Here is a 23,262-nt window from a genome sequence, read left to right as displayed (position 1 = left end):
AGCTCAAAGTCCATCTGTGATTTGAAACAGGTCTGTTTGTAGCTACCCAGAGCACTTGTAACAATCCTCAAGAGAAAGGTGCTGTGCGAGATACCATCGTGTCTGAGTGCCACTTGTTGCTGAAGTGAAAGAGCCCTCATGACAAACGCATGCAATCCTGATGAGGATAGCCCCCCCACTTCACACAATCATATGGGCAAGAAAATAAACACCATGGATCCTCCTCCTTTTTTTTTTTTAATCAAATCTTGCACCTGCACCCAGCTTGTTGATGTGGTTTAATATTCTACTCTTTAAGCCCCACCTCACAGACCTTTTAAAGAAAGCTGGATGAAGCTCTACAGGGTAAATGACACAAATGTGGTATTTCGCCATGCTGTTCCTTTAAGCCTGGGGGGGTGGTGTAGATAGATATCATCGTGTCTGAGTGTCACTTGTTCGGCAAAGTGAAGCAACCCTCATGATGGACACATGCAATCCCTTCAAGCATCATATGGGTGAGAAAATAACCTCACTCTCCTGCACGGGATCACCCCGAGAGCGACAATGAGCAATCACTGGCACTTGTGCAGATACCCCTTATCAGCGCATGTGTGAAAGATAAAGTGCGGCGATACAAACGATACAGTTTCGTGTGGCGAGCTTTGCTTACATTACGCTGAATCCCTTTGTACCATCCTTAAGGTAAAAACATGCAAGCTTGAGACAGGAACAGAGCCTTTTTTTTTTTTTTTTTGAAATCTAGATGTTTATTAGGAGTGATGTTTCATGATGACTTGCAGAGTGTGAGAGCGAGAGAGAGAGAGAGAAAAGCACTTCACAGTACATCATAAACGCATTTCATGTACAAACTGTGACCAAATGTTTTTCTCTTCACCTTCACTTCATTTTGTAGTAAAGGAATATTTAAGAGCTTCAGTATTTCTACATAAACACAGCAAAAAGTGGAGTGAGAACATCATCTGCATATCATCACATAGAAACCACCTAGGTTTTTTTATTTTATTTTATTTATTTATCTATCCAATTCACTTCCTATATTGTGATTGTTTTATTGCTAGTTCTTCCTGTATTGTAATTCAGCTGTTGGATTGAAAAGAAGAAGAAAGTCCAACTGAAATGGTGTAGACACACCTTAAGCAGATCTCCTGCCTAAACTCGAGGAACAAAGTCGGGTGTGTTAATGCTGCTGCGATCGGGAGTCGTCTTCGTCACAGGTGGGATTGTTTGGTCGGGTTTAATACTGTCGAGAGGTAGGGTGTGTTGTGGTCTCGATCGTAATGCTTTGTATTATTAACAGTCACAAAATGCTAAGCAAAAGCCGGAAACCGAGACGCGATACAAGAACCAGCATGAGATTAGACCTGAACACGTTTGTTTACGGAATTAACCGGAAGGATAAGTCTTGCTAAATGAAATCGATCGGGCTCGCTCTTTTTCTAATTTCCTACTATTGATCCTTTAAATCCGTGACTCCTTAACGAGGTAAGAAAAAAACATTTGCATTGCATGGGGGAAAGAAAAGGGGAAAAAAAAGGTGCCCTTCAACATCCTGGTCACTTAAACCTTATTATTTACGGTTCCCTCTTAAAAACCTATGGCTTAAAATGATCGATAAACAGATGATTGTTTAATTAAAAAAAAAAAAAAAAAAAAAAAAAAAAAATCCCTGACAATTTGTGCTTAGCTCCTACTGACGAATTATTAATGCTTTTTTTTTAACCTTCTAGTATAATTTAATTAGGCAGAAGACACATCAAATACTAAACAAAAAACAAACTAAATCTTCACAGATGGGGGGGGATAAAAAAAGAAAAGAAATACATTGGAGTGTGGTAAGAAGTGGAGCTTTATCGTTTCTACTTGGGGTATAATGGTCAATTTGTACACCCTGTTCCCTTCCCAAAGGGCGCGGCGATTTTTCTTCCCTCACGGACGCCCGGTGCTCCCGAGCTTAGCCGTTTAACCTTCACGCACTTTAGCAGCCAATGCGTCGCACGTCTTCTTGGCGTCTCCTAAAAGCATGGAGGTGTTGGTTTTGTAGAAGATGGGGTTGTCCACGGCTGCGTAGCCCACACCCAGAGACCTCTTCATCACGATGACCTGGACAGTGGAACACACAGATCCAGTCAATTTTACCAAAACGTTAGGGAATAAAACTCCTGTATTAAAAGAAAAATGTTTGGCAAATAAACTCGGCTTGCGTAACGTTTCTTGTATTCTAAACATAGTCTGTCAGCTGAAATGTGTTTTGTGTCGAGGCTGTTGCATGGAAGTCGGTCTCAAACCACGCGTGACTTCACACAGACCTGACAATGTGGTTTCAATTTTTTTTTGCAATTCCGTATCATTTCGCTCTCTGGATTCCTTACAGAAGTTTGTCAATACAGACTACCTCTACTATTTAATAAAAGGTTTTGTAATATAAGAATTTGGGCCTGTATGTAAAGCAAGATAAACTTTTTATCTCTGTAAATCTGACGCAAAGCTAAATCAGGAAAGGTCCAGGGTGAGCAGGGTAACAGCGCGACACTGTTTTTAGGACACAGAGGGACTCACTGTGGTCTAGAAACCACGAATAATGCTTCCATAACTTACCAGCGTTCTGTGAGGTGACTAGCATGGACATGCAGACTCACGGTTTTTACATCAGTGTTAAGTTTAAAGATCAGACTGCAGCAGAAAACTGGAAAGGATGCAGACAACGGGCAATGTCCATTACTTATCTACATACCAATGCAAAACTAAAGGCACAAAATTCAAACACCAAAGCAGCTTTGCCCCATGAAAATTGCATTCCATTCCATTCCTTTTTGTTTCATTGTAAATTCACAGAAGGCAGCGAACACCATAACACCACTTTACTAAACCCCTGTACTGCACCTGTACGTACAATGTGTTAGACTTTAGCCTTGTATTTGTACATTAGTGAGCGAAAGAGAAAGCAGATCATGCTTCCAGCATCTAATGGTTATTTAAGTATCTGCCATTTACAAAATTAAGCGTCATTAGTGTCTCGGGCGCACAAGCCGAACCGAGCACTTCCTGGGAAAGCGAGCGAGAGCTGTGCTGTGATTGGGAGCATCTGGTTGGGAAGCAGCGAGCCTTTTTTTGCTAATTGAATAAGTAAAACCAGGAGAGGAGAGTCCTCACTGCGCTGCTGGTCTGTTTGTGCCGGTGGTGCTCAAGATGCTGAAGGATACTTGGAACGAAAACGACCTCATCTGGTGACGGCGAAACGGGATGCTGCAACCTTTTTAACATCACCGTCCGTCCTGCGGATGATCACCGGCGGCAGGGCGATGAAGGATTGGGTCCGGGAAAGGGCAGAGCGGAGTTCCACCTGACTGTCATCCCCCTTTAGCTTCTGCTACATCATCTCTCAGGAACAACACGCAACTCCTCTGCCTCTTTATTCAGGCTGCAGCTGGGCTCACTAATGTACGAAGACTCCTCGTAATCTGGGAGCAATCAGTTCTCTGGCAGCATATTCACAGCCTACCAGCCAATAGGATGATCTCGATCATCCAACGAGATCATGTCATTAGAAATGTCACTACAAAGTTAGTTTAATTGCCTCTGGAAGAGGCAACACAAAAAAAATCCTTTATGACAAACTTCAGTTAGGCAGCACGTTCCTGCCTGGAAGCAGTGCTAAATAAACAAGAACTGGGAAGAAATCCATAGAACCCATACATACTGATTTCTGTAACCTGCGGTTAAGGACATGAGGCACATCAACCCATATTCAGGTCATTTTTCACACGTTTGTTGCAGCGTAAACACTGTTTCTGAGCTAGAGAGCAATCCAGACAACTGATCCCTGCCATTCTTGAAAACAGTGGTCTGTGGCTTTCTTCCACTGAACTGTGGTGTGGAAGCTAACCACGTTGTGCGCCACATGCCAAGTAACGTGATTGCTTCAACTTGTCACTTTACACTCTGCATGAGGTTACAAAAGTCACATGATGGCAGGATAGAATGGTTATGGTCAGCGAATGAGACGGAAAGCTTTACTGATAAATCAATGCAGAGATTCATAGGACGGGAACAGCAGCTTCTGGTCAGCGACATGCCATGATTGCAATAAGCTCTGTTCTTCACCTCTTGGGTGTTGGATACAAAGTCAAATTAAAAAAATAAAGCCTAATCTAAAGCTGATCTGCATGCATAAACATGGTCCTGTGCTATTGATCCAAGGTTCTGAGGGAAATCTATGTGAAACATACCTGTGATAATCAGGCACTTCTCCTCCAAACAAACCCAGAATCAGTCCTGGGTACAAACTCGAGTATTTGGAATATGTGTGAAAATGCTCTTGGATAAAGTTCTAGCTTGGAAATGTAATTATTCCTACAAGGCTGAGTATTTTAATTCTAATCTAAAAGCAACAGCTCAAGGGCTTCAGAGCACTTCCACGTTACCTGAACATAAACTTTAATAACCAGTTACATAGTTATCACCCGTGTCTGCATAATGCTCACGAGAATCGAGTGAGATTATTCATCCTGATTTTCCATCAATTATACATATATTTTATATATTATATATTATTATAATATATATTATGCAGTTTATAGAAGGCAGCCTTAAATGCTCTAAACAGAGCTTGAAATATTCTAATCCCATTAGCCTTGGCTTAAAGCTGTTATAACCTTTAACTACTCTCTACTTTACTGCTGCTAATTAAATTAATTAAAAATTAATACATATAATTAATACAAGAGCTGGACAGTCATCTAAATGATTCTTTTAAAAAGAATCAAAATTGCTGACAAGACAAATGAAATCTCAAGAAAATAGTAAGTAAGGAAGTTTATTCTTCACTTCCAACACACGCTAATGTCGATGTAAGTGTTTAATTAAACGGGACGTCAGGATTTTACGCTGGATTACTGTTGGAATGAAGCAGTAGAGAAGGCTCACCTGTTTGGACTTCCACACTTCCAGCACTGGCATTCCAGCGATGATGGAGTTGGGGTCTTCCTGTGCAGCCGAGTTCACCGTGTCGTTGGCTCCGATGACCAGCACCAGGTCAGTGTCTGAGGATGACCAGAATAACACATCAGGACAAAATGTAATATAACTGCTTAAAATGAACATGGTTTAAAAAAAATAAATAAATAAAAAATAAATAAATAAATATTATACCAGGGAAATCATGGTTGATCTCGTCCATCTCGAGTACAACGTCGTACGGCACGCCGGCTTCAGCCAACAGCACGTTCAGCTGCCCGGGCATGCGCCCAGCGACGGGGTGGATGCCGAACCTGTCCAGTAAAACAAAATTTTACACACCCGCTGACTCCAAAGGACAGCTGATCACAGGCTTGCGTATTACAGGAAACTACAGAGAAGTCTTTGACCTGGCCTGAAGTACTACAGCCGTGGGTCACGCACGTCATTGACGAGGTTAAGAGAGGAGAGGAAATAAGTTGGAGCCGGGTCTATCATTCTAACGGAGGCAGTAGTAAAGACACACTGAGGGGAAATGGCTAGAGGAAGAGGATCAGGCCCCCGAGGCTGCCAGGCACCTTAATGACCCGACCTCGCAGTAAAAAACCCAGATGAAGGCCAACGAGACTGGAGCGTGCACACAGGAAGTGGCGTGCTCGCGTTTATCTCCACTCAGAACACTTACTGGAAAAGTGGTTCTGCTGGAAAAATGACTGTCATTAACTCATTAGGATGTGGGTCACCTGCTGCCTCTGACCAGCATCTCACAGCAAGACTGGCCTTTTCTCACCCGGACAAACAAACCAGCTCTGGGTTTACGAGCAAAAGTCTCAGCTTGTTGCATGAACCATGTGTTTATGCAGGGAAAAGTTTGAAGACCTTACTCCAAAATGTTCAGCCAATGTTTTTTCATTAACAAGTAACTCAAAATGTCTAAATATCATACAAACTTGACCGTTTAATCTACCTGCATGCATCTCTTCCCTCTGGGTGTCTTCATGTTTTGATATACTCTTTTTGCTGTGTATGTCCATTTCATTTAGTTCTGAATGATATCCCTAGAGACTGAAATAAGTTTATGACTGCCTCTTCGACTCTGAAAACGATTAATACATCCTTTTTTTATTTAGTTCTTATGGAAGCTGTTTTTCCCCGACTCGAGTCAAGCTGTCTTGCCCCGACTCGAGTCAAGTTTGACTTCTAACGCAAACAAATCGGACATAAATGAGACGTTTCTTCACAGGATGTTTTTGTATTTGTGTTTTAAGTTTGTCTTAAGTTTTAAGACAGTTTTCACTATTCTGTTTAACAGTTTCTATTTTTTAAAATCTGAATTTTGAAGGTGTGTATTATACAATAAGCTCAACTTAAAATAAATGGATTATCAAATCTACAAAATATAATCTAAATTTAAATTGCTTGTGCTGCCAAAATGTATAAATGTTTTTTCCAAGATGAGATACAGTTTCCTTTCCAGCCTCCTCCTGGTGAATTTGAATTTATCGGTGTGCCACAAAAATATGAAAAAACCCTGATATTTTTATCCCATTTTTCTTCATTCGCAGTATAAAGTTAAAGGACCGCCTGCACAAGTGTCATCGCATTGCCATCTGTCAGCTTTGAGTAAACCAAGTCTGTGTTTGTACAAAGGGAGAAAAGGCTGTGATCAGCTGTGTGAGAGGACAAACATCAAAAGTCTCAGACGTGGGATTTGTCAATCAGCATCTGTGGTAAGCTGCAGCTGGAGGGGAGAGACGGGGGCGGACGTGGACAGTGCAGCATCCAGGCCTAGCTCTGTGTTCATGATTACTTCAAGCACGCAAACACATGCGCACACACACGCCTGCACACACACCTGTCATTGTGAAAACACCAAAAGACGTTCTGCTTCATTTTTGGCGTGACTGCTTATGGCTTGGTGAAGACTCGCGATAAGGAAACCTGTGATCTGTAGGCAAACAGGACACACCAGCGAGTCGCCGCTTTGCCCAGGGCCTTCAACAGGACGACACCCCGAGCCAATTGTCCCAAAAAAGTGCAAGGAGGTGGGGAAGTAAAGGAGGGGACGACGACTCGAACCTAATCTGTCCACTCTTCGGCCACCCATCTCCCCCTGTAATCAACTGCAAATGCACTAATAGGAAGCAGCTGTTGGGCTCCCAGATCAAACGCAAGCAGGAAAATTACACAAGCTTCCGGCCTGCCTGCCCGCCTCTTTCCCTCTCTCCCTCTCGCTCTCCTCCACTCCACTCCTCCATGCCCGAGCGAAACGGCTGTGCCTGAACCTGGGGGGGGGGCACCAACACACACACACACGAGTGTAACGGGTTCGACAGTCATTTAAACCATGCTACAAATTGCATTTAGGAGGGGAGTCGAACTTCACCGCAGCTCAACGCGAGTCCCGTGAAATACGTAACCCAAACCCCCCTACCCCGAATGCTCAGCATGACACAGCCACGGCTTCCCAAAACAGCAAAACGCTGATCGATTCTAAACAACACTGTCTGACCAACACTTCACCCCCCCCCAGTCTGAGCAGAACAGGTTGGCAAGTAACACCAACATCCTGGAACTGATTAGAGTGTGTGTGTGTGTGCGCTATAAGAGCCTTTTAAGGAAAGCTCTGGCATGAAGGAGGCAGTAATTAGCCTCTCTGCATGTTAAGAGTGTGGCAAGAGCAGTAACGATAACCACTATCTAACAGGACAGAAAAAAAAAGCCACAAACAAAAAGGGCAGAAGATTCAAATATTTACAATACACAATATTGCTTATGTGGGTGGTTGGTCAAGTTCTTGTTTACTATATTCCCTCATGATGACATCACAGGGAAATGAGCTTCATTAATTAATTACGGGAAGTTTCACAAAGTTCCACTTTTAGATCCCGAATTTGATTGGCATCCTTGTGAGAATGTGAAAGCTGGCCATCAAATAACAATCGGCCTGTAAACTGGCTTTGCTTTTGATACAAGACACGAAAGATCGATTATTGTTAATGGAAATCAGAGAAGAGTGCCATGACTTGTTGAAAGGTTGAATTCTCGAATCAGATTGGTGAATACAGAACGAAATTCCTCAAGGATTGCATCAACGTCTCATCCAGGACATCACAAAGGAACCCAGACAAACACCTAAGGAACTGGAGGCTTTAATTACAGCAGATTAGGTCAGCATTGATGATTCGATCATTAGAAGGAGGGAGAGAGAGAGAGAGAGAGAGAGCGAGAGACTGGGAAAAAGCTAATCAACGGAAGGCGACTCAAACCAAACCAACGTACAAATTGAAAACAAATGGTCAGAAATGCCTTCTGCTCTCCGATCAGCCTGTATGGGTGAGTACAGACACACTTGGAGGAGAGAACTAACTGCCCAGAATTAGCTAACGAAGCTCCGACTGACAAAGCAGAGATGAAGGCCATGTGTCTCTACCAACATAACAGGGCAATCATGCTTCTTCAGACATCTTATAACAACATTTCTGGTGTGTGTGTGTGTGATCTTAACTTTATAATAAACATGAATTAATGCTGTAGTGCGTGTGTGTGTACCTGACTGTCTTGCCCTGTTCATTCAGAGACTTGACAAGATCAGCAATGGGATACTGCGCTTTAGCTGCACACAGACCATAACCTGCAAAAAAGACAATTCCTCATTAATTATTGTGTGTGTGTGTGTGTGTGTGAGTGAGAGAGAGACCTCTAAAAGTAAGCCTGGGTTTAAAACAGCAATGATCACACAATTAGTTTACTGCCTGTTTCCTAGAAGAAGAAGAAGAAGAAGAAGAAGATTTAAATTTTCAAATTCTGGATGTAAATGATTAATGAGAGGCACTTTGCTTCGTCACGTCACTGACGGTGTGACCCCCGGGTAAGAGAGAGGGGTTCATTCTGTGAAACTTGCACTTGGTCAATCAGACACCACCACCCCCAACAAAAGAGACCATAAACCACATAAGTCAGGAATATGGAGCAGGAATGAAAACTTTTCCGGGAATATAAACATTAACGTGGAAAAGCACCTAACGTTCCCAGACCTTTTTTTTTTTTTTTCCTGCGCTGGAAACTTTTCATAAAAGGTAATAAATAAAATAAACAAACAAATAAACCAACTAAAGCACAAGCATAAATAAAGTACTGAAATAAAAAAAAAAAAGAAACTGGATAAAAAAAAAGGGGGGGGAATAACTGAAGCCCTAGATATGTCCAGGCCTGACAGTGACCAGGTCGTGATTTTAAAAGTGTGCCAGAACTTTCAGCTCACCTCCAAATGTTCCGTACTTTCAGATTCTTATGCTTATAAATTCTGTTCCCGTCCTGAAATTTTTACAACTCCAAGCAATCATACCTTCCCATTCTCACAGCGGGATCCACGCTGCACTAAAACGACCTTAGCTCTAAAGCGAATTTTTTTTTTCCTCTTACGGGTCCCAAAGCCAACATGGCTGACGTTCCTTTCCATATTTAGACCAGAAGCAACCACCAAAAGACGTTTAATCTCGCATCAAAGGGAAACGGAAATGTTGTGAAATTGTTTTAGTCTTTATTCACGCTGTCTATATTCATCCGTAAGAGCACCCGAGGGCCACCATTTTAAACCCCGTGTTTATTTGTGCCCGTGAGGAGATGTACAGCAAAGCGCAGAAAGAGCAAGAGGTTAAAAAGTTGCAGGGTCAACGAAATAATGTGGAAATAATTAAAAGTTTGACAAAACACACCGCAACCTGCTGTCCACAAAAAGGAAAGGGAATGAATCATTTAAAGGCTCAGTGATGTTGGATAGGATCTGACGGAGCAGTCACAACAGCGGCCAAAGCCTCGGCTTTAAAACAGCGTGCTGCATGTCAACAATCCCCCTGTGATCCTAATGATTTTCTAACTTTTTCATAACTTTCTTTTTTGAAAAACAGACATTTCTCCTAAGGAAAACAATCATGGCCAGAAAAATCCGGTGTTAAACCTTAAAAAAGGCCTAAATGTTTTTGCAGGTGTCAATCAGCCAAAGTGACTGCGACTGTTCCAATTATAAGAAATGTGAAAATCCAAACATGGATGTGGCACTTTCACAAAACCAGACCAGAGAGAGAGAGAGAGAGAGAGAGAGAGAGAGAGAGAGAAGCAGGACATAAAGACTATACAAAAACATTAGAAAGGAGGCAAAGAAAGAAAGAAAGACAGCAACAGAAGAAGAAGAAGAAAAAGAAGAAGAAGAAAAGAAGGCAATGAAAGAAAGAAAGAAAGAAAGAAAGAAAGAAAGAAAGAAAGAAAGAAAGAGGCTGAGGGAAGAAAGAAAGAAAGAAAGAAAGAAAGAAAGAAAGAAAGAAAGAGGCTGAGGGAAGAAAGAAAGAAAGAAAGAAAGAAAGAAAGAAAGAAGGGAAGAAAGAAAGAAAGAAAGAAAGAAAGAAAGAAAGAAAGAGGCTGAGGGAAGAAAGAAAGAAAGAAAGAAAGAAAGAAAGAGGCTGAGGGAAGAAAGAAAGAAAGAAAGAAAGAAAGAGGCTGAGGGAAGAAAGAAAGAAAGAAAGAAAGAAAGAAAGAAAGAGGCTGAGGGAAGAAAGAAAGAAAGAAAGAAAGAGGCTGAGGGAAGAAAGAAAGAAAGAAAGAAAGAAAGAGGCTGAGGGAAGAAAGAAAGAAAGAAAGAAAGAAAGAAAGAAAGAAAGAAAGAAAGAAAGAAAGAAAGAAAGAAAGAAAGAAAGAAAGAAAGAGAGAAAGAAAGAAAGAAAGAAAGAAAGAGGCTGAGAGAAAAAAAACAAGAAAGAAAAAAAAGAAGGAAAGAAAGGAAGGACTGTAGTAAAGACACAGGAGTAACCAATGAACTGAGAGCAAGACAATAGTATAGGCTGGGACAGGGTCAGGACAGACTGAGGACAGGAAAGGACAAGAAAGGAAAAGATGAAAAACAGTGCAGAGTCTGTTGTGCTTGGCCGAGCAGCCATGTACCAGCCTGCATCATCATCATCATCATCATCATCATCATCATCTGCTGTCATACCATGAAAACCCAACTATAAAACATTCTGCCGAGAAAAATAAAGCAGCAAATAGCACAGACAGCTTTGGACACCTTTTTTGGGGGGGACCAGCCATTTAGTGCAGATACACTGAAAATACAGTGAGACCCCCAGGGAGTTTAGGGGTTTAAAACAAACAGGCAGACGATGCACTGGTTTACAGTCAAAACATGATACTGCAGTAAAAGGGCTGGTGTCTGCCTCGGTGTATCGAGATGTTGCATGGCTTACGGACAGATATCACTGTCACAAAACAAATTTGAACCTAAAGATCCACGGTTCCAGTTCGGGATGGTTCTCTCTGGAACTCTGACAGTGACCGTACAAATGAAGGGATGTTCAAATGACTCAACGCAAACCCTGTTCAATCTGAGGAACCAAATTAATAAATCTAGAACCAAATTTAGTAAATGGGGCATTCTATTACAGGAAAAGTGATGTATGAAAACTGAGCCTCCATAAAAACAAAAACAAAAACCCGTCTGTAAATGAACATGTAAAGACCTCACTACTGGGAACAGTTGCCCCCCAACAGTCACCTGGGACGATGATGATGTTCTGGGCCTCCTTGATCATCTCCACAGTCTGCTCCACGTTGACCTCGGTATGGGTGCCGGTGATCTCCATGGGTTTCCCAGTGCCGGTGGAGGAGGTTCCATAGCCACCGAGGATGACGTTGGCCAGTGAGCGGTTCATGGCCTATGCAGGAAAACACAGAAGCAGAAAAAATACATGTGACAGGTTTAACAGTGTCAAAGATGGACCTAGCACCACATGTTTTAGAAATCTAAGAGCACCTCTCGATGAAAAACTGGAAAATAAATAAATAAAAATATATTTATTTATTTATATAAAAATAAACAAATTGAAAAAATGTAATAAATTGAAATAAATAATATATAAATAAATTTATATATAAACATAGTATTACATATAATATATAATTTCTTTTTTAATAATACATAAAGTTTCCCCCCCCCCATTTTTAAGCCAGACTGATATCAGATATTGACACTTACACATCTGCCCTGCAGTGAACACATCATTTTGGCTGGTTCACATAACACAGGACACCAATTACAAAGGCAGCAGTGTTGCCAACAATAAAATCCCAACAGGCAGAAACAAGTACAACTCCATGCCAACAGTGTTGAAGTAGTATCGTCCTTCTTGTTACTAATTTGTATTAGTACTTCACACAGGAAGCAAAACATGTCTGAACAAAAACCAAAGGCATGGCATGTCAACACCTAGCAAAGCATTTTAAAATATAAATCAATCAATCCTTAAAACTGGTAAAACCTTGGACTATGTCAGTAAACATGATGGTTCTGTGATAACAGTATGAATTCTGTATTATTTATATTTTTATTAAATACATTATAAATGTAATAAATTATTGTAATTTATTACATGAAAAAACAACCAACCAGCCTGGCTGCCCAGATATGAACATTAGCTGAATAAGAAAACTCTGACATAGATTCCATGATGTATATGGAGAAAAAAAAAATATTACATATCCATGACACGTGCTAATTCATATAGCCAAGCATTTTATATTATAAAATAAGCTTCAGAGGTTTACTGTGAAGAAATCCCTTTTGATTCCGTCTCGTACATTTCCTAACATTGAGAAGTAATTCAAGTTGAGCACACAGGCTTGGAAAACATAAAAATGTAGCATCAATATCATCTGGCCAGAGTTAGTAAGTATTAGATCTGTGCTCTGCAATACACAGGAATCAATATCAGACAACAGACGCTTGTGACAAGCACACACACACACACACAGACACAAAAGATAACCAGGCGCATGGTTAAAAGAAAAGGAAAACAGAGTAGTATCAGTCGCTATGCCCTGAAGGACAAGGCTGAGGTAAGCCCTGATACATGAGGTCAGTATGAGGTGTAAGAAGAGCTGCCAGTTCTACCAGGTTGTTCTCTTGAATATCTATTTGCACCAAACATAACGTAATGGGACTACATGCCAGTAATGGTAGCAATAATAATAATAATAATAATAATAATAATAATAATAGCAATAGTAGCAAGTAGTAGTAGTTATACATTTCTAAAATACATGTAATGTAATGTCTGTAATTTATTAATATATTTTATTTATTTATTTAATATTTGTATGAAAGAAGGCACACGTGTGGGCGGAGCTAGAAACTGCAAATTACTGATTGATCAAACAACAGTAACAGAGTTGTCCTAGATCTAGCCTCTATTTTCAGTAGTGTTGTGACTCCCTTCTTATTTAACCTTTTCTCTACTGGCTTTAGAACTAATCATAAAACTAAGATTTCCGAGAATTAAGTATTGGACCCCTTTGGCCCACCATTAAAAACAGACTCGCTCCATTTCCCACCATTTTAAGGAACTTGCGCAAACACACTCATGTTTACTGTGAACATGTCTTAAGATGCATGGCAGCACTTTTGGTTTTCATGGTTGACTAAGACCCAGGGAGTGTGTAATATTGAGGGGATTTGGGCTCTTACCACACACATGATGTAGGACAGGATGGCTCCAGATGAGCCGATCAGCGCGCCGACGATGGTGAGCAGGTTGTTGTTGAGGAGGAAGCCCTCAGCACACAGAGCCCAGCCTGAGTAACTGTTCAGCACTGTGATGACCACGGGCATGTCTGCTCCGCCGATGGCTGCAGTTAAAGTCACCCCCTATACACACACACACACACACACACACAAAAAAAACTAAATACTGTAACAAAAACAAAAGCTACAAACCTAGTGGATAAGGGGGTTGTGATAGAGCGAGTTATTATTAATTACCTGAGGTTTATAATTTTCCTTTAAGAGCATACCCACAGAGCAAATTCCACATACATTTTCCAACACTTATTATTGTATTATTTATTATATATCTGTTTGTTACATTTAATGTTGTGGAATGTCCACAAGAAAAAAAAACACAGCATTTCATTTTACCAAGAAATCTCCTCTGTACTGAAGGCTTCACAGTGTCTGGAAAGTTTAAAATCACAGCTTTACCTTTAACAACCTTTTAAAAGACCGTTTCCTGGGAGTGTTGGCCAAGTAAGCTGTTACTAGAGAAACAGTAATGTATTAGAACAAGAGCATTAATATAAACCTGTGATTTGCGAAAATACTACTTTCAGAGCTTCTGACCAGACTCAAGAATTCGGCTAGTCTGTACCGATGAAATCTTTTATACCACAGCAGAATGAAGCTATAAATAAGAAAAATGAATGGTCTACAATGTGGATTTTTTTTTTAAACCAGGTAGCACTTCATCAAAATACCTAGTATTACTCTGCAGGGTACCTTACCTAGACATCTTTATCATATTAGTGTACAAAATATCCTTTATCAAAACCAAATCTCAAGCTTTTCCGCCTTACGTCTGTCAATGGCTGTTCTATATACCAGCACTTTTTCATATTTCCAAATGGTACAGAGCCAAACTTTTAACAGATTCTTTAACTTCTCTGAGCGCTCCCATGAAATCTCATTATTAACGCTTTACCCTGAAACAGTCGTGGTTTCATGGTGAGACTCGGGTAACACTGCATGCAAAAAGCAACAAAAAGTCTAGACAGAGGCCAAAGGTAAATATTACTGGGATCCAAATGGCACGTGAGACAGAGCCCAGTATGCATCAGCTGTTCAATGAAGGTTGATCTTCATGAAGTACTTGTTCTCACATCTACACACTTTTTCTTTATTCTGAATAAACAACAATTTAAAAAAAGTTCTGTGGATTTGGTCAAACACCAAGTGATATGATTTGTTCCTATCTTCCCCTCTGGTACACATGTTTATATGTAGATATTATGCTCTGATTTGAAAAAGAAAAAAAAGAAAGAAAGAAAAGAAAAGAAAAAGCAACACACCCCTGTGTGACATGTTTATGATGTTTAGGTGATTTAAGCCATCTGAATCTCTTTAACTCAATAAATTATCTTCTGCAGTTATCAGCCTAAAAGCACTGGCTCGCTCACCATGATGGCCGAAAGGGCGGAAACTGAGCCGAGGCAGGTGAGGCCCATGGTGTAGCTGGGGTCCAGCATGTAGGGCACAATGCCTCCCACGCTGGCAGCCATGAGGCAGGCGTTCAAAGCGTGACGGCCTGGGAGCATGAGGGGGGCGGAGTTCAGGAGACCTGCGGGGCAAGGAAACGAGATGACGCTTTAGAGATAACACAAGGTTTAACATAAGAGCTTTAAACTAAACCAGCTTTGTGGATATTCCACTGCATCTATGGGAAAGGAGTTTGGGTCAAACAACAAAATGATGCCATAAGGGTTCAACCCTGCCCCAATACACACATTTCTGTACATTCCCAGTTCCAGAATTGACCAGTGTCGGAAAACAAGCCAAACCATATGAGGCTATCTGAGGTACTTAACTGATCAAGCGGTGGATTAGAAACAACCTAGCTATGGTGGATCATACAGTCCATAATCGCCCTTATCGTGTTTGTTTACTTCGGGACTTGTCGGGTTTGTGTTGCAGATGGACTGGAATTTTATTCAGCGTACTCTTTGAATAACCGCAGAAAAAAAGAAAAAAGCCCTGACCGAACTGAAAAATGCACACGAGCATAAAAATGGGAGTTGTAATCTTCTGCATCAGCAGAGACCTCCAGGTTCCAGCACGCCAGTGGAGGAGTGGGAAAGCTCCTGGAGATAATGTGTTCCAGCTTTGGGGGAGGTGGGGGGACAAGTGGAAAATGACTGGGGGGTGGAGGGGCTAAATTAGTGCCGAATTCTGAGAGGTTCCGCCTGGCCAAGCTTTAAACACAGGGCATGTGTGGCACTGATGGGGCAGCCGGTCAACAAACATTGCACCGATGACTACAGGGCCTTCGATCAGCACTGCTGGGGGGATTGCGCATGACAGGAAATTTTGGGGACCCAAGTATGGAATGACGAGGTTTGATGGACTGGAAAATGTTTCTGACTTTGTGGTGCTTAGTTTGTCTAGTAATGCGCAGTGGCTAGTTTCTTAATCTTAGGCTTCTTCTTGACTTATTTCCGGTTCCGAAATAGGCTCCGCCCCCACTTGGCCATTACAAAGTCGACTCAGCTCTGACAAGGGACTGTTCCCTCAGTTCAATTCCCTCGCAAGCAACAGAGAGCACAAAATTTGCATTTCAAAATTTCCAAATAGAATTTAGAAACCATTTAGGGAAAAAAAAAAAACAATTATTCACCTTGCAGTTTGCCATAGGCAACTAGGGAACCACTGAAGGTGACACCACCAATGTAGGTGCCCATATATGCAACAATCTTAGTGAGGTTGGCAGCAGGGTCTGTGGCGAAGTGCGGGTACTCCACCATGTACTCGGCCACGCAGGTGAGCACGGCAGCCAAACCGACCAGACTGTGGAAAGCAGCCACCAACTGAGGCAGATCTGAAATCTGGATCTTCTTGGCGATAGCTAAACCTGTGAGGGGAAAAAAGAAAAGAAAAAAAAATGTATTTAGCTCTGCTGGGAAAAACAGTCACGACAGGTTCGAAGTGTGTGTGTGTGTGTGTGCGCAAGGCTGGCAAAGACCTGGAGGTTTAAATTAGCATCTGGAACCGTGCAGGCACTGCGCGGGACGGCTTCAACTCCATTCCAGCAGGTTTCCAGGAATAATTAGCAATTTAGATTAGATGTGACGGGCTACAAAGACACCGCCGCTCTGCCGCGTGTGACTCATGACCTGATGACCATTACCTGAGCTTACAGGCAGCTCACTGACTCACCCGTTTACACACTGACACACACTTATTTGGGTGTTTGGAGACTTCAAAGAAACGTGTGATCCATGTATGTCTGTTTTTACAGCATTGCACCAAATACACACACTAATACGTGCACACACAAGATTTCGCTCACCGGCAGTGCCACCCACAGCCATGGCAGCGCTCATCTGGCCCAGGAGCTCTGGGGAGGGTTTCAGGACTCCCAGAGTTGCAGCGATGCCACCTGCCACTCCGATCATACCCAGGGCGTTACCCAGACGTGCTGTGGATTGAGTGGACAGACCTCCCAAAGCACCAACACAGCACAAACCAGAGCCCAGGTACATCATCTGAGCAAAGAGCAAACAGAAACAAATATCAGAGATGAATGCTCAGTTAAAAGCAACTGGATGGATGTCAACATGTATTTTTATAGCTTGCTAATTATTAAATTAACAGGAATTAATAAGAAATGTACTCAGCCCGATGTGTTTCTGAACCCAAAGTAACCCAAATGTTATGATACATACCAGTAGGTAGATTGTGTGCGATTGCTTTGTGTGTGTGTGTGTGTTTTCAGTGCCCAGCTAGGGACTGGTAACTCCGTATATTATTTTCCTTTACAGAATATTCCTGTCTCATGCACTAGTGTTCCTGGAATAGGCTCTGGGTTCACAGTGACTCTCAACAGGATAAAGCACTAACCAAAAGTGACCGAGTGAAAGAGATCAGTATTCTAGTACAATTTAACAAATTAATGAATGAACGAACAAGTTAATAAATAATAAAATATATTAATAAACAGTATATTAAAGAAAGAAAGAAAGAAACTTTGAGGGTAAAAAAAAAAAATACATAAATAAAATTGACAGATGCACTTCCATATAATATAATATACTATAATATAAACCCTACATAGTTTTGGCCACAGAGGACTTCAAAGCTTCAAACGCTTCAAATCGTGGACATCCCGCCATATTTAATGTCAGGTTTAAGGTCTGCCATGCAGCTAGTCTGACCTGCTCTATGTTGTAGCCGCTGTGCAGAGCCGCTCCATAGCCTCCCACGAAGGCGCCAGCCGGGAGCAGGTACAGGTAGTTATACTCCGGGGGGTCTGTGGGCCGCTTGAACATATCCAACATCCGCTGAGTGACCAGGAAACCACCTGCGAGGAAGTACACAGACGGACACACACGCAGAGAGACACACACAAATAGTCAGACACTGGATTTCAGCATACATTACATTACATTATTCCACTCATTACGCTGGTGTAAAAATCACATAAATGAAGCATGATCCATGCTACACCTCACACTTTGATTATGAAATCCTTAACGGAGGGAATTTTGCATTAAAAGGATTTGACGGGTTTCGCCAGCTCAAACAAAATGGTTTTTTGGTTCTTTTTTTTTAAATTTGTGAACGAATTTACTCAGGAAGGCTTTTGCTATTCAAATGAAAGCCTTGTTAACATATACACCCACATCACAAGAGTCTGTGATCGTGGCGGTCATTAATGAAGCAGGTACTGCTATAAATTCCAAGCCTTTTTACTGAAAGTGAATTGGAGAGGGCATTGTTATTTTTTCCCTTTGCGAGCACTTGTAACAATAAAAATTTAGGAGAGGAGGGAAAAAAAGGGGGAGCGAAAAAATGTTTGCATTTCTTGCTCTGATGGTTTATGGCTTGTGGCTTTGACTGTGGAATGAAACGCTGTGTAAAGTATGAAAGCTGGGAGGAAAAAAAAAGAATCCACCTTTAAACTGAAATTAAACACCTGCATTTAGACAAAATAAATATGGAAATTCAGACACTTTATGCGAGCTGGAACATAAACAGGACAGACATCAGACGGAGTAATAAGCCGTTATGGCAGGGTCTGACAAAGCGCACGGGGAAATGGACGGTAAAATTCCCTTTAAATCAAGACCCGTGTCTCTGTCATAACCAGACGAATGCGCAGGGACCGGGGTGGAAAGCCATATTGGATTAAGTATTTGGCATATTCTGGCTACTCGCCGATTTTAAAAAGGATTTTGGGAGTGATTTACGACAAGGCCGGGACTCTTTGAAGCACAAACATAGCCTCTCACATTTCCTGCATCAGGTGTGAGCTTGGGCCTAAATCCTTCACCCCCACCCTCACAACTGCAGGCAGTGGAAGTGGTAGTTCGTCTAATGAACGCCAGGTTCAGGTCAGTCAGAGGTCAGAGCTCAGGGGGCAGGCCGGCACACAGCAGTAACCAATCAGACCTGCTGCTTTTCTGAAGCACACAGCTAAACTTCCAGTCAAATTCCACAGCAGATCTGTACTAATAGCTTGCCTTTCTCTATCAAATGACCCTGCTGAATTCTGGATTTTGATTGGTCAGAAAAAGGTCATTAGAAGCTCTTCAAAACACTTCAAAAAGCACCACTTTTTTTTTTTCCAAATACCAATTAAAATGCATTTTTTTTGCTGACTGTGGTCACTCGCTCATCGGTCACCATATCACGATAATGTGAATCATCCTGGATTAGTTTGACATGGGGAGGTAGGGTAATGCCGTTATTACACTTAATCCTTGAGCGTCTCGGAGATTCTAATGCTGTCCGAATCTGCTGTCAGTTTCAATTATATCAGACACGCGTCTGGAAAGATTTTATTTTCTTCCTTATTTGGTATAAAGACAAGAGGACGAGGTCACTCTGTTCGAACATCTGCCACTGAAAGCAAATTAAAACTAAACACGAAGAGTAAAACTCAGGTCACATGAACATCTGACATCGAGTATAAATAATCAAGTGCATCTTGTGTAGCCACAGCCCCTACAACAAGCACCTAATAATAATAATAATAATAATAATAATAATAATAATAATAATGATGTTCAAAACAATAAGTCTGTATTAAAATGAAATGGATTTGTTAGCATGATGATCAAGCCATAATCAGGTATTTGATTTTAAAGATGGGCAAAAAGCCTTTATTATCACCACATATACACTACAGCACAGTGGAATTCTTTTCTTCATGTATCCCTGTTGAGGAAGTTGGGACCAGAGTATAGGGGCAGCTATGATATAGCACCACTGGAGCAGAGAGGGTTAAGGGCCTTGCTCAATTGCCCAACAGTAAAGCTTGGTAGTGCTTGGGCTTGAACCCCGATCCTCCAATCAACATCTATCTACCCCCCTCTCTCTCTCTCTCTCATATATATATATATATACATATACACACACACACACACACACATATACATACATATACATACACACACAGCCACTATAAGACTCCATCAGCCAATCCATCTTTTGGGAGATGCTCCAGGAAGCATGGGGTGAAATCTCATCAGATTATCTTGAAAAATTGACAGCAAGAATGCCCAGGCTGTAATTGCTGCAAAAGGTGTATATATTTTATATATATATATATATATATATATATATATATATATATATATATATATATATATATATATATATATATATATATATATATATATATATATATATATATATATATATATATATATATGAAGATAAAGATACCGAGACAGATATGCAGAGACTGTGTAATAAATATTTCCTTAATCCACCCCTGACTCTTGTGTTTTAAATGGTCAATTTACACTATAATAGTTAGAGACACTGTTTGCATACTGTGTATGATTCATGGCCATGTTGTTGACACATCTTGGTTCCTGCATCAGGGTCTTCCTTCCTCCTCAATCATGCAGCACGGAAACCCCTCCCGCTAAATGTTTTCCCGTTGTTTTCAAGGCTCAAAATCTGTGCGGTTGGCCAGGTGTCAATAAATTTGGAGCTTTACAAATAAACTGGGATAAATAAAACGCCATCCGTAAACAGTATGCGTTTTCTAAGCACACGGTCAGTAGCGTGAGGGGAGTTTTGCTCTTACCAGCGATGTTGACGGAGGAGATGAAGGCGGCGAGTACGGCCAGGCTTTCTGCGGTGCTGGACGGGAGGAATCCTCCACCCATCAGAGAGAGCCCACCGACAGCAGTCAGACCTACACGAACGAACACACACAAATACACACCGGATCAAAGAGATTGTAGAGGAAGGAAACAGGACAGCAGCGAGGGAAAATTACGACCCCTTGAGGGGTCAAATAAAACGTGCATCCGATTTGCTACATTTCATAAGTGAATCTGCATATTCCCCTTTTTTTTTTTTTTTTTTTTTTTTTTTTTACAACATTAGGGTCTGTGACTTAAAAATGAACCACGTTCAAAACAAGTTAACAACCTTAAACAACCCAAGTGATCGAGTTGACATGCCTCCTGGGGCTGGACTCTTGATAAGCATCACCTCTCTAATCGTTTTCGAATGCTTCTGTGGTTGGAGGGACTGCTGACTGACCAAAAACCCTAAAGTGGCCTTTAGGTGGTCAGGGGGTCTCTTGAGTCAATGAAGTGTGCAATGGTTGTTGAGCATTTCCTCTCACTTTGTAATTCCAAAGGAACAATTGATCGCAGGCCGGCGCACGGAACCCGTACGCACGCTACCTCCATGCTGCAGGAAACGCTGCAGACGAACTGTAAACCTACACAGGCACGCATCCACCTTCATACTCATACACACACACACACACACACACACGCCTCTGGACATCTGTAATAAAACCTTTGATGAAAGGAAAACGTATTCAAGGACACATGCCGGGGGGGGGGGAGAAGGCTTGTCGAACATTAAAAAATAGATTTGAAACTGAAGCTCACATGAAGCACTCAACGCCTGGATGAAGTTTCCCCTCACAAACATCTACCAGGCATCATTAGTTACGACAACATGGTGACTCTAAGAGCAGCCAAGAAATGGTCAAGCCGTTGAATGCTTCATGATAGTGTAGCTTCACACAGCTCAGAGACTCGTCCCGACACGTTCGCGAGACGTTCCAGAAGGTCATCTGGAGGACCCGAGACACTGGGTCATCCTGATTTCACCGGTCTCAGGTAGATTAAAGAGTCTGGAAAGAACTTTATTCTGGTCAAATGGAACACTGCCATTCATCCCACGGCATGTCGCCTTTACACTTTTCACACGCCAGAAATTCCACACAGGTGTCCTAACGTCTCGTTCACGCAGACTCAAACGACTATCGCTTTGGGATCGTGCCATTTTCCAGGTATGTATAGAAGAATAACTAGAGAGGTCACAATGTGTCAAGGAGAACGCCTCTGTAGACAAGGGTCGGGGGGGGGGGGGGGGGGTTGGGGGGGTTGGGGACGTGTTGTGGAAAGGTAATAAGCGATTTCACAGGAGCTGTGCAGTGGGGTGAGAGAGCTAATTGCTTCAGTGGATGCCCGCGTGGTCTCATTCAGCAGTTTACAGCTCACAGGCTCTTTAATGTGGGCCACCAAGGACTCGTTAAAAGAATGAAACGTTTCCGAGTCCCTCAGCTAGCCAAGAGAAATGAGGCAAATGCTTAACGAAGCGTCCTGGCTGCGGGAGACATCCTCCACCGTGTAATCGGGCTTATGCTCATTCCACTTAAAGTCATGATTCAGCTAAAAGTTTTCAGTATATAGTTATCCTCAGACCAAACAGACTCGAACATGTCTTTACTTATTGTCCTGCTTTGAGCTGAGGTTGACGGTCAGGGGCGCCGATGGTGACCGAGGACGCGTCGACGGTGTATAAAGACAGAATTATATTCTCCTTTCACTCCAAGGTCATGACGTTTCAGGCAAGAAGCCCCACAGTGGTAAAACACTTCTCTAAAAACCATCAACTCGCAGATGTTCCACGCTCTTCCAAACGAACAAACTATTTCCTCTCAACCAGGCGATGTTTGTATGACTTCCTGACTTCCTTTGTATGACTTGCTGCCTTTTCCAGCCTCAAACGTGGCTCAGTGGTGCTTTTTGGCTAACAAGTAGAGAGAACAACTAGAGATCATATAATTAGACAAAACACAAGACTAGTACAGGATGAGTCATTCAAAAAAAAAAAAAGAAAAGTTTTTCACTAAAAGAGTTAAGTGAGAATCGATGCATTAATGTCTAACTACACTATTATAATGGTGTCTGTAGATAGAAGAGAGGAAAAGCTCTGAAACAATAATTCTGATTTCCAGGGGCATCTCTAACAGCTAACTAACAGCTTCTTTAACTATTCTGGGGTGTGTGTGTGTGTGTGTGTGTGTGTGTGTGTGTAGGATGACTCTTACCGGAGATGGCGTTTGTCACAGACATGAGAGGAGAATGGAGGGCAGGCGTGACCCCCCATACAGTATGATATCCCACAATTCCTGCCAGTCCAAAGGTAGTCACAATTTGAGTGAAGGCAGCGTTGGGCGCGCAGAGGCCGAGTCCCATCAATGTAGCGAGACCTGAAAATCCAAACACGCACACAAAACTTGCATTAATATTACTATTACACAATTTTGATCATCCTAGAAGACTGAAATACCAGGATTTTTTAAAAAAAACAAACAAACTAAAATTGCTCAAGGAGCATCTCTGTACGTATAAAGATTCAAAACAAATGGCAAGCCACTCCTCCTGCAGTCACTAATCACTAGCTGGCTAGTTAAAACTAGTCAATTTCTTGTTCATTCATTACAA

General features: G+C 41.7%; 1 protein-coding gene across 1 annotated transcript in view; it reads right to left on the bottom strand.

Moving 5' to 3' along the window:
* Positions 1 to 1,640: 1,640 nt before the first annotated feature.
* Positions 1,641 to 23,262, bottom strand: part of nnt (nicotinamide nucleotide transhydrogenase) — a 36,424-nt gene continuing 14,802 nt past the window's right edge. Inside the window, exons 11-22 of the mRNA XM_058415669.1 lie at positions 22,866 to 23,027; positions 20,592 to 20,702; positions 17,707 to 17,852; positions 16,842 to 17,037; positions 16,170 to 16,403; positions 14,956 to 15,116; positions 13,472 to 13,651; positions 11,504 to 11,663; positions 8,509 to 8,590; positions 5,152 to 5,270; positions 4,927 to 5,042; positions 1,641 to 2,103 (exon numbers count right to left, since the gene is read on the bottom strand). Of these exons, the coding sequence (XP_058271652.1) occupies positions 1,963 to 2,103; positions 4,927 to 5,042; positions 5,152 to 5,270; positions 8,509 to 8,590; positions 11,504 to 11,663; positions 13,472 to 13,651; positions 14,956 to 15,116; positions 16,170 to 16,403; positions 16,842 to 17,037; positions 17,707 to 17,852; positions 20,592 to 20,702; positions 22,866 to 23,027 (1,808 nt within the window). The 3' untranslated portion in view covers positions 1,641 to 1,962. The remainder of the gene's footprint in view (positions 2,104 to 4,926; positions 5,043 to 5,151; positions 5,271 to 8,508; positions 8,591 to 11,503; positions 11,664 to 13,471; positions 13,652 to 14,955; positions 15,117 to 16,169; positions 16,404 to 16,841; positions 17,038 to 17,706; positions 17,853 to 20,591; positions 20,703 to 22,865; positions 23,028 to 23,262) is intronic.

Source organism: Hemibagrus wyckioides, linkage group LG18 (genome assembly GCF_019097595.1).
Source record: "Hemibagrus wyckioides isolate EC202008001 linkage group LG18, SWU_Hwy_1.0, whole genome shotgun sequence".
NCBI classification, from domain to species: domain Eukaryota; kingdom Metazoa; phylum Chordata; class Actinopteri; order Siluriformes; family Bagridae; genus Hemibagrus; species Hemibagrus wyckioides.
This window is presented reverse-complemented; position numbering and strand designations above follow the sequence as displayed.